The sequence below is a fragment of the Penaeus monodon genome, chromosome 39 (assembly GCF_015228065.2).
Source record: "Penaeus monodon isolate SGIC_2016 chromosome 39, NSTDA_Pmon_1, whole genome shotgun sequence".
NCBI lineage: Eukaryota > Metazoa > Arthropoda > Malacostraca > Decapoda > Penaeidae > Penaeus > Penaeus monodon.
Window position 1 is genome coordinate 10,538,551 of NC_051424.1, and position 12,500 is coordinate 10,551,050.

The following is a 12,500-nucleotide window of genomic DNA, read 5'->3' on the forward strand; positions in this document are numbered from 1 at the left end:
CTCTCTCTCTCCTCTCTCGCTTCCTCTCACTCTCACCTCTCTTCTCTCTGTCCCCCTCTCTGTCTTTTGTTTCTGTCTCTGTCTGTTTTTCTGTCTGTCTGTCTCTCTCTCTCTTTGTCTCTCTTCCCCACTCTTCCTCTCTCTCTCTCTCTGTCTCTCCCCCTCTCTCTCTCTTCTCTCATCTCTCTCTCTCTCTCCTCTCGGTCTCCTCGTCCCCTTCTATCTTTTCTTCTTCTTTTTCTTGTCCCTCTCTCCCTTCTCTTTCTCTGTCTCTGTCCTTTTTTCCTTTCTGTCTTTCCCTCTCTCTCTCTTTGTCCTCTCTCCTCTCCCTCTCCGTGCTTCTCGCTCCTTTTCTTTCTTCTTCCTCCCTTCCTTCTTCCCCTCTCTCTCTCTCCTCTCTCTCCTCTCTCTCCCTTCCCCTCTCTCCTCTCTCTCTCATCCTCCTCCTCATCCCTCTCCTCTCTCTCTCTCTCATCACTCCGTAAAAATCCCTCTCTCTCGCTCCTCCTCCCCATCCTCTCTCTCTCTCTCTCTCCCTCCCCTCTGTCTCTGTCTCTGTCTCTGCTTGTTTGTCTGTCCTTGTCTGTCTGTCCTCTCCTCTTTGTCTCTCTCTCTCTCTCTCTCTCTCTCTCTCTGGCTCAGTTGTAAAAGAACTGGAAATATTTCAAATCATCGGCGATGACACACGCAACTAGGGAGAGGAAAACGTATTATTATGACGGAGAAAAAGAGAATATTGGAATAAACGTTTAGAGTAGCAGCGGAAAACACGAAGGAAAGCAGGAAGGTCTTGAAAGGTGACAGTATAACTGCATAAAAAATGTATAAGGAGGAGGAGGAGGAGGAGGATAAGGAGGAGGAGGAGGAGAAGGAAGAAGAGGAGGAGGAGGAGGAGAAAGAGAAGGAGGAGGACGAGGAGGAGGAGGAGGAGGAGGAGAAGGAGGAGGAGGAGGAGGAGGAGGAGGAAGGGGGAGGAGGAAAAGGAGGAGGAGGAGGGGGGGGGAAGGAAAGAGGAATAGGAGGGGAGAGGAGCGGAAAAAAAAAGGGAGGAGGAGGAAAAGGAGAAGGAGGAAGAGACGAACAGAATGAAAACGAAGAAAAGAAAAAGAAGTTAGGGAATAAGAAAAGAAAGGAACACCGTAGGCTAACAAAAAAGAAAAGCAGTATAAGGAAAGGAAGAGGAAGAGGAACCTCGAAACACACATACACAAAATAATAATAATAAAAAATAAACACAGAAAGATCACAAGCAGAAATTTTATAACAGATCTCTTGACATTTTGCCTCTTCATCCGCCGTGACTCATCTCTAAGAGGACCGAAGAGGAATCGAAGTCATTTTTCACCAAATCGGAGCATTCCTCCTTTATTCCGTCGGCGTGAGAGACAGGCAGCCACGGTTCCCTTCTGCGTTTCCCCGGAGGGACACTCAGCCAGGCTTGTCTCTCACAGAGGGAGGGAGAAAAGTAAACATGCACGGCGGTGGGTTGACTGATGAAAAAACAAATGGATGTGAATAAGAGTAAATACGCGTGCATGCAAGCACAAACAGACATGCACATGTACAGACAACCATGTATGTTTATATGGCATATGGGTGGATGTGTATATATATATATTTAAATCTACATCTATATCGATCTAACCGTCTACCTATCTAATTACCTGTGTGTGTGTGGTGTGTGTGTGTGTGTGTGTGTGTGTGTGTGTGTGTGTGTGTGTGTGTGTGTGTGTATTGATATCGAATGGTGCAGCAGGTCGGAACACCTTCTGAGAGTGTAAGAAAATTGCAGAATATTTCGTTCAGCGAATGCACACGACGCGACCACAGAAAAAGGCGGAAACCTAACATTTTTACACAACGAAAAATGAAGCATTCCAAAAATATATGTTAACGATCCTTTTTTCAGTAGTTTTAGAGAAATGTTTGGAAAATTCATCTTGTATTTCTTCCTTGTCTGTGTGCGTGTGTGTGTGTGTGTGTGTGTGTGTGTGTGTGTGTGTGTGTGTGTGTGTGTGTGTGTGTGTGTGTGTGTGTGTGTGTGTATGTGTGTGTGGTGTGCGCATGAAACGATAGACAGAGGATGACGTGCTGAGAGAAGGTGAATAAGATTAAATCATGCATTTCCCAAAGCATAAAAAGCTATGTAGTAGATTGTAGAAAGTCACATAGCGTATATATTATTCATAGTTTAATCCAAGAAGCGGAGCAGAAAATGGCAAAGGCTCTCCAAGGCAAATGGAGTTTACAGGAAGGAAGACTATTCCTTTGATAGTTTTCAAGGTCCGTTTGGTAAGGATTTGCGAAACCTCCATCTGATGTGTGAGAGTTTTATATGTAAATGTATATTATATGAATATATATATGTATATATATACATACATACATACATACATACAGACAGACATATATATATATATATAATATATATATATATATATATATATATATATATATATATATATATATAATATATATTATATATATATATATGTGTGTGTGTGTGTGTGTGTGTGTGTGTGTGTGTGTGTGTGTGTGTGCGTGTGTGTGTGTGTGTGTGTGTGTGTGTGTGTGTGTGCGTGTGTGTGTGTGTGTGTGTGTGTGTGTGTGTGTGTGTGTGTGTGTGTGTGTGTGTGTGTGTGTGTGTGTGTATGTATGCGTGTGTGTGTGTGTGTGTGTGTGTTTTTTAAGAAATACGTTTACGTATTTCTCCGCTCTCTTTCATCCCATTGAGCATGAAAGACGCTCTGTTCCCTAGGTTTCCTTACGCTCTGTGGCCGTTAGGCTTCCCTCGCGGCCTCTTGCAACATGCTTCTTCTGCAACACGGCAACAGCAACGTCACAACTGGTCCTCTCCTTTGGGTTTCTCCCTCGATGGCGGTCTGGCTGTGGCTCGCCGGGACTGTCATTATTATGGCTCTTGTTTCAGTCCTTTCTTCTCTTGTTATTATTATTCCTATATTTATCTTTTATATCTTTATCTACTTTTTATAGCAAGGAAAATGATAAGAGCCTGTAATTAGGATAATGACATTATGGGAAATGAGGATTACTATGATTATGATTATGATGGAAATGATAGAGGTAAAAAAAAATAGTAATTATACAAATAATAATGATGGTAATGAAAGACTGAGGATCTATCAGGCGATAATGATGATAGTGATAATAACCTTGAGATAAATGCAAATGATGACTGTAGATATAATGGTGACAATAACTATTATTAATGATGATAGCGATAACGATAACAAAAAAGATAACAATAGTGATGATCATATTAATGATGCAAAGTGTTAGCAATAATAGTAAAAAGCTTGCTGATAACAGATAGGATAATAAAGTTAATAGCAATAAGAGAAATATTACTAGAATCATTGCAATCCATAAAATGAAAAGATATAATAAGCAGTGATTCAGCGGCAAGAAAACTTTGTTGTTTGTTTGTAGCTCCTGACTTGGCCGAGAGTGACGGACCTCCTCTGGCTGTTTCTCGTTCCTTCTGTTACGCCGCCTCCTCTTCCTCTCCTTCCTTTCTCTCCCTTTCTCCTCCGCTTCTTCTTCTTCCTCCTCGCCCCATTCCTCATCCTCTTCCATTTCTTCCTCCTCTTTCCCTTTCTCCTCCTCTTCCTCTCCTTCCTTTCTCTCCCTTCCTCCTCCTCTTCCTCTTTTCTCCTCCTCTCTTCCCTTCCTCTCCCTCTTCCTCTCCTTCCTTTCTCTCCCTTTCTCCTCCTCTTCTTCTTCTTCCTCGCCCCATTCCTCATCCTCTTCCATTCTTCTTCCTCATCTTCCTCTTCTTTCTCCTCTCTCCCTTCCTCCTCCTCCTCCTCCTCTACCTCTCCCTTTTCCTCTTCTTCTTCCTTCTCCTTTTCTTCCTCTTCCTCTCCACTTTTCTCTTCCTTTTCCTCCTCCACTTCCATCTTTCTCTTTTCTCCTCTTCTTTCCTCTTCCCTTTTGCCCTCCTCATACTCTTCTTCCTCTTCCTCCTTCTTCCTTTCTTTCCTCCTCCATTACCCTTCCTTCTTCCTGTTCCTCTTTTCTCTCTTCCCTCCTTCACCTCCCATTTCTTCCTGCTCTTCCTCCTCCCTCTCTTCCCTCCTCCACCTCCCTTTTCTTCTTCCTCTCCGTCCTCCTGTCTTCCTCACTTCTACGCGAACACTGGTTGTTTAGTCCAACTTTCCGAGCAACAGTTTTCTGCTTGGTTACCTCCCCCATCCATCATCAGCGTCCCTGCTTCCTCCTCTTCATTATTAATTCCTTTTTTGGTCTGGAAGCTTATTTTGGGATCTGATAGGTTTTGTTTTCCTTTTTTTTTCTTTGGCGAAGTTTGTTAATTAGTTGATTTGCTTTTTTTTCTTCATTTTCATTGTCCGTCTTTGTTATTCTTTTTTTTCTCTCTCTTCTTACTCTCTCTCTCTCTCTAACTCTCTAACTCTCTCTCTCCTCTCTCTCTCTCTTTCTCTTCTCTCTTCTCTCTTCTCTCTTCTTTCTCTTTCTCTTCTCTTCTCTTTCTCTTTCTCTCTCTCTCTCTCTCTCTCTTTGCATATATATATATAATATATATATATATATATATATATATATATATATATATATATATATATATATATCTGCTATCAATTTATCTATTATCTATCTATCTATCTATATATATTTATCTATCTATTTATCTTCCTATCTATTTTTCCTCCCCCCCTCTCTCTCTCTCTTTCTCTCTCTCTCGATCTATCATTATCACTGTTTATCTGCCTATCTCCCTTTCTCCATATGTCTATCTGCCTATATTCCCTTCTAGCTATCTGCCAATCTGTCTATTTTTCCAACTATTTATCCTTGTGTCTATCTCGTTTTCTGCCACCTCTTGCAACGTCCTATCATTTATTCTCTTCTTCATTCCATCGCCTTCTTCCGGTTTACTGCACCTTTTACCTTCTCTCGTTCCTCCGCCGACAATATTTTCCGCGGCCGTGACGGTTCCTGCGCCACAGTATTGGCAGAAGTGTCATCAGTGTTTTAGTTCAGTTACCGTTCCTGTGTCTCTTGCACTAATATTGATTCCCGATATGCTGTTTATGTGCACCACGCAGATACTTAGACACACGTGCTTGTATTTATGTGTATGTCTAACAGAGGGGGCATAGGTCAGTGGGAGAGTGCTGGTTTTGTAGTTGCAAGGTCCCAGGTTCGCGCCCGGCCAGCCCCTCTCAGTCGGTTTAACTGTGAGTGTGAGTTCTGGCATCACGCTGGGGACAAAGTCGGGGCGGAGAAGACTGGCCACTCTATCGCAATATCCCACGGCTTAGAATGGACACGGTCCTTCAGTATTTGTGTATATATATGCATAAATACATACATACATATAGATATAGATAGATAGATAGATAGATAGATAGATAGATAGATAGATAGATAGATAGATAGATAGATAGATAGATAGATAGATAGATAGATAGGTAGATAGATAGGTAGGTAGATAGATGGATAGATAGACGGATGGATAGAAAGATATAGATATGTAGATATATGTATGTTGTGTGTGTGTGTGTGTGTGTGTGTGTGTGTGTGTGTGTGTGTGTGTGTGTGTGTTGTGTGTGTGTGTGTGTGTGTGTGTGTGTGTGTGTGTGTGTGTGTGTGTGTGTGTGTGTGTGTGTGTGTGTGTGTGTGTGTGTGTGTGTGTGTGTGTGTGTGTGTGTGTGTGTGTGTTCATGTGTGTAGTGTCTTTGTCTGTGTGTCACAGCCCAAAAAAGAAACGGAATTAAAACCTGACGTTTTGAGCTCGTCGAAAGCGCCTTATAAGACGGACAAACAACCGAAATGTATCCATTTCGGTTGTTTGTTCGTCTGATGAGGAACTTTTGGCGAGTTCAGAACCTCACGATTCTTGCTGTGGCTGTTTTCCTTTTCTTCTTTATTTGAACGTTACTGTGTTTGTATATGTATATATACGTATAAACACACACACACACACACACACACACACACACACACACACACACACACACACACACACACACACACACACACACACACACACACACACACACACACACACACACACACAACACACACATACACACACAAACACACACACAAACACAAGCACACACACACACACACATGCAAACACACAAGTACAAACACTCATGGTCGTGTATCGTTGTAGTAAACTCCACCACATCCCTTGTCACGGCTTCTCGCGTCAGGCTGACCAGCACAGCCACTGACTCCAGCCATAACAACATCATTTTCAGATCTGCCTACAGCTTCCTTGCCATGAGTCATCGTAAATTTTTACGATATTCTGACACGAATTTGTATTGAGACTGTAGTGTAGGGAATGATAAATATTGAATAAACCCTTCTTTCTATCAATATGTGATAAACTCTACGGTATTAAGGCATACAATTTTGCACAATATCAAAAATCAAATGTAGCCTATTTTTGGCCATCCATATGCAAATAGATAGATGAAACATGCGAAACAATAAAATGAAAAAAAAAAAAAAAAAATGGAAGCAATGTCTTCCTCTGTGTCCAAACAATACTTTTGATTTTTTTCATATTTCCAACAAACCGCATAAAAGGAAAAAATATACTTTCACATCCACGTAATGGCTCAGGAACAAAAACACCATAAAATAAAAGCCATGAAGCATGAAGAGTTCTTGTTTCCTTTCCAGGAAGACCCGAGGCTCATGGCAACGGGGGAGAAAGGCATGGGAGGGGAAGGGGAGGGGAGGGGAGGAGAGGGGAGGGAAGGAAAGGGAGGGAGGGTAGGGGAGGGAGGGGTAGGGAGAGGGAGGAAAGGGGGGGAGAAGGGGAGCGGAGGGAGAGAGGAGGGGAGGGAAGGGGAGGGAGGAAGAGGGAGGGAGTATAGAGGGAAAAAGGGAGAAAGATATGGAAGAGAAAAGGGAGAAGAGAGGGGGAGAACAAAAAAAGTGTGGAAGGGAAGGAGGAGGAGTAGAAAGAGGAGGAAGAGGAGCAGAAGCAGCAGTAGTGGCAGAAGCAGTCTCAGCAGGAGGAGCAGGAAGGGCGAGGGGAAGGAGGACGAGGAGGAGCAGAGGGGTCAAGGAGGGGGGAGTATAAGACCCTCGGTCTATAGCTCCGCGCGTTCACTTTATCGCCATTATGCTTGCGTAGTAAAGGCGCAGCTTTCCCCATTCCTATCTCGGAAACGCTTTTCCCGACACCTTTATGTCGAAGAGAAGATAATATTTATGACACGATATCCTCTCCCTCATATATCGTTTATAGAAGTCAAATTCATCCAGCTGGTATTTTACTATTGTCTTTATTATGCAGTTTATTATGATTAGTTATTGTTGGTTACAAACTTCTATTCTTGTTTATGTTACTTGTGATTCCTAAATCTGTGAGTTATAGGCCCTTGAAATGAACCCCAAGTCTAGAGTCGATAGTCCATTAATAGAATTTGCCTTCCATAAAAGACCTCATATATCTTAAGCCGAAATAAAATTGCTTTAAGCCTTCCTCATACATCACAAAGCCCTCCTTTATAGCCCTAATGTGCACCACAAAGTTGACTGTGAAGACCTAATACATAAAAAAAAAACAGGTTTACTGCCCATCCACGAACAGGGATCACACACATACGACCTTCTTCTGCAATTGAGGTCATTCAGGCATTTGCAAAATAACATTGATAATAGCTATAACAAAAATAAAATGAGAGAAGGAATAACGATAATGGTGATAATGATGATACTGGTTATGGGAGTATCAACAAAGTCCAGAATTATAATAACAATGATGGTGATAATAATGATGATGTTATTAATGATAATGATAAGAGTAATGATGATGGAAAGGGCAATTTAATGTTAATAACAATGGTTAGAGCATGGAATAGATTAACACAAAAAAATCACTTATAGTTGTGAATGATGCCCATAGCCTCAACTTGATCCTCTCATTTACGGACCTTCCTCAGCATAGCAGCCGTACTCACTGCTTTCCCTCGTGAACAGGTCCATAGGATGGCGCCTCGGCCTGCAGGCGGTGACAGGCGTGGTCGTCCTCACCTTCCTGATGGGGACCTTCTACCGCTCGGCGTCGCTCTACCACCCGCAGCGCCGGGCCATCCTGCACCTCAAGAACCAGAAGCGGAAGATCAAGGAGAAGAACCGGACGGACGACACGCCGCCCTTCTTCGACCTGGCCACCCTCAGGAGCCGCACCGTGCAGATCCTCCTCGTGTCGATAGGCCTCTCGTCCTTCGGGATCACCACGCCTATCATCTACCTCGTAAGTAAAACTGGGAACCTAAAGTCTATATGTCAGCATGTCAGCATAAGCGTGTCAGCCTTAAAACTCGGTCTCGATGCAACTCCGTTCTGTTTCCCTCCGAAGGCGCACCAGGCGGAGGAGGAGGGCCTGGGAGACACGTCCGTGGTGCTCCTGCAGACGTACCTGGGGCTCGGGTGGGTGATAGGTTGCTGTGCCTTCGGCTTCGTGGTGCTGCAGAAGAACACCGAGTGCCGCGTAGGCCGCCAGTACCTGTGCCAAGCCTCCATGTTCCTGTGCGGGGTGTCCACGCTGGCGTTCACAGCCGTTGAGGGTGAGTTGCTGGTCCAAGGGCGTTGTGTTCTTTATCACCATTAGTTTAGTACATTAACATTAACCTTAGCAATAAAATCTTTATTGCTAAATTACTATTTCCATAGTACTTTTTTGCCTTTTGGTATCATTGTCGTTTTAACTACTATTACTTAAGAAGTAGCTGCTGCTTAAAAAGGCATCTAGTCTTCATTTTCATAGCCAAGTCTAAACAACATCCATTTCTTACACAACTTACAGAATAGGTCATAAAACTTTATTCTGAATTCACCCAATGTTTCGCGTTCTTATGAGAATCCCGTCAGCGCGCAGGCTTTTCTACAGTGAAATATAGCTTTAGGGCTTAATGATCAGGTTCCTCTAAAGGCCAGGAAAGGAGATCGAAGGAGCGAGAAAAGCAGGCGACTCCTCACCCAGAAACTGTATGATTCCTGGTCGATGCTTTTTCTTCAAAGCAACCCCAGCGAGCTCCTCATGCTGTAAAGTGTAATGGCGTGAAAGAACCACAATCTATGTTCTGGATTCTCTATGATTAGGTCATAGATTTTTTTTTGTCTTCATTTCTTTGAACTGTTGTTAAGGTTCGTCTTCAGGTGACAAAGAGCAAGGAATTCGAAAAATGTTCTTCTTTTCTCGTACTGTCGCCGCTGCTGCTGCTTCTGCTACTGTCACTACTACGAATTGTGCTTCTGGTAGTGATGCTAGGACTATTACACTTGTGCTTACTAAAACTTCCAAGATTAGCACTACAGTTATTATCATTCCAAATAACCACCAACTTCTCCAGTTTCCTGCCACCGTAAACACTGTCGTTCCATTAATAAAAAACACACCCTTTGCCATCCCCCTCACAATCTTCACCATCAACATCGCCACTGTTTATGGCAACGCAGATGTTTCACTGATCGATATTCAAACGACTTCTCGCCCAAAGCCGCCTGTTTATATATTCACTCAACTTTAACTCCCCCGCCCGGAGGCCTGACCACTGCGCCCATTTGTCACGAGTCAGATGCGATTTTTTCATTGACACGAGTAAAGTGCGTGAATTTGTCTCTCTGCGGGCGGGCTGCTTTCAGTGTTTTTATGTCGGTTTTTTATTTCTAGTTTTATTATTATTATTATCATGGTTGTTGTTATATTGACAGAAACCCCAAAATGGATCTTTTTTGCTGTTGTCATCTGAACACATAAATTGTCTGACTCAAAATGTTACAAATCTAGTGTCTTATATATATATATATATATATATATATATATATATATATATATATATATAATATATAATATAATATATATATATATAATATATATATATATATGTATATATATAATGTATATAAGTGTGTTATATATATATATATATATATACTATATATATATATATACTAATATATATAATATCATATTAACACACACACACACACACACACACACACACACACACACACACACACACACACACACACACACACACAATATATATATATATATATATATATATATATATATATATATATATATTATATATATATATATATATATATATATGTATATATATATGTATATAAAAGTGTGTTTATATATATATATATATATATATATATATATATATATATATATATATATATATATATATATATATCTATATACATATAAACATCCAAATTCTTCTACCTCCTTTTCTTGTTCTTCCCCTTCTTTACAGGACTTTCCTATTACAGTACGACTGTTTTTGAATTATTACTCCGAAAACCTTGAGTCGTTTCCCCGACCTCCTCCCCCTCCCCGTCCCCACCCCCTTCCCCTCCCCACCCCCTTCCCGTCCCCACCCCCTCCCGTCCCCACCCCCCTCCCGTCCCCACCCCCTTCCCGTCCCCACCCCCTTCCCCTCCCCACCCCCTTCCCGCCCCCTCCCCTTCCCGTCCCACCCCCTTCCCGTCCCCACCCCCTCCCCGTCCCCGTCCCCATCCCCAAACCCTCATTTCATTTTCAATAAAGCGGAATTCAACGATTTCTGAAGATTTCTGCCAAGATTCTCCTAGTTAATTATTTTTAGATTCCGGAGAACCAGAGATTTTTACATAATTTCATTTTTCTTGTCATCGATTTTTTTTCCTTTTTTGTTATACAATATTTCTCATGTTAAATAGGGTTGATGCGTTTTCAATGACATTATATTCGAAAATATATTCACAGGGAAAAGAAGAAAGAGCAAGAAGATGAAAGAAAGAAAAAGGAAAAGAAGGAGAAGGTGAAGAAAATGAAGAAGAAATTCTTGCGGGAATAATACAAATAAATAGAATTAGTAAATATATGTATGCATGTGTGTGTGTGTGCGTGTGTTTGTGTGTTGTTAGACAAACAGACAAAGATTCTTATTGGCAGATAAATATGGCCCCGGACAGAAGCTTTCAGCTAAAGTCTCCATCAAGAACGCTTGTCGCCACCGCCGTAATCGCGAGAGTGAAAACGCTTACAATCCCTGGCCGTGGCGACTGAAGACCTCCATTACGCATGTCGTTAGCGTGTGTTAGAGCGGCGGCGCAGACAAGGGACCCGAGAGTGAATATACACTGTACGATTGCTTATGGTAAGGAAGTAGTATTGGGGTGATAGTAACTTATCACAAGAGAGTTTTCGTTAAAGCAAACACACGTACAGATAGCCTTTCCGAAGTTACAATCGACGGGTAGCCATTCCGAAGTTACATACGGCGGGAGAAACTTGTACAAAGACAAAACAAACACACAGCGACGTGTCTCTACGGCGAAGAGGCTCTCGAACAACCAAGTTTCAGATGTCATAACAGTATGTCATCACTTCTCTCGAACCGTCGAACCGGCTGCCGGATTGTCGATGGGTCAACTGTCCCTTCCACGTGTTCTCCTTGTCCTGTTTCCCCCCCCCCCCTCGTTCACCCAATTGATTTGGGACCTCCTCTTACTCCTGCTCCCCCCCCCCTCCCCCTCCTCCGGTATCAGTTCAGAGTCCTGACGGATTTCCTTGCCCTTACATACATGTCATGTTAGGTTCTGAGTTGCGTCTTCTCTCTCTCTCTCTCTCTCTCTCTCTCTCTCTCTCTCTCTCCTCTCTCTCTCTTCTCTCTCATCTCTCTCTCTCTCTCTCTCGTCTCTTCTCTCTCTCTCATTCTCTCTCTCTCTCATCTCCTTTTCTCCTCTCTCCTACTCTCTCTCTCTCTCTCTAGCTCTCTCTCTCTCTCTCTTTTCCTCTCTGCTCCTCTCTTCTATACAACTCATCTCTACTATTAAATTCTGTACCTCGTAAGCATACTTTTTCGTCGTCCTTTACACCAATAGTATGCTCAATCAAATGAATGTGCAAATTTTCGACTCTTGGATCCGATGATTAGATGATGTCAAGTCTGTCAGTCGTCAGAAAGGAGTAAGAACGTATAAAGAGAGAGAGAAGGGAAGTAAAGGGAAGATTGTGGGAAACTGAGGGAAGGAAAGAAGTGTATGTATGTGTGTGTGTATGTGTGTGTGTGTATGTGTGTGTGTGTGTGTGTGTGAGTGTGTGTATGTGTGTGAGTGTGTGTATGTGTGTGTGTGTGTGTGTGTGCATGTGATCTGTCAACTTGAAACGCACTCGACTCAGGCCATCAATGTAAACTTAGTGCTTTTGCAGAAAAGTTGTTAAACCACGGTGCTCTCGTCTCGTGTAAATACTGTTTTTTTTCTTTCTTTCTTTCTTTTTCCTTTTTTTTCTCAAAACAGTTACTGACTCTCATTATTCCTTCTCTCTCAAGGATGTTTTCTTTACACATCTTTTATCTCCTTTCTTTATTTCTCCTTAAAGGAATGTTCTTTTATTCTCTCATCAGATACAACTGTTTACATGCTTTCCTCGTTACTGTTAGCAATTATTTAATTTCTTCTAAGAATTCGTCATTACAAAAAAA

The 12,500-nt window shown here is 42.1% G+C and overlaps 1 protein-coding gene across 2 annotated transcripts in view; it reads left to right on the top strand.

Annotated features, from left to right (window-relative positions):
- Window positions 1–12,500, top strand: part of LOC119597640 (monocarboxylate transporter 12-like) — a 201,436-nt gene that overhangs the window by 175,042 nt on the left and 13,894 nt on the right. For both annotated transcript variants that reach the window (XM_037947233.1, XM_037947234.1), the window contains exons 5-6: window positions 7,990–8,266; window positions 8,372–8,579. In XM_037947233.1, the coding sequence (XP_037803161.1) occupies window positions 7,990–8,266; window positions 8,372–8,579 (485 nt within the window). The remainder of the gene's footprint in view (window positions 1–7,989; window positions 8,267–8,371; window positions 8,580–12,500) is intronic.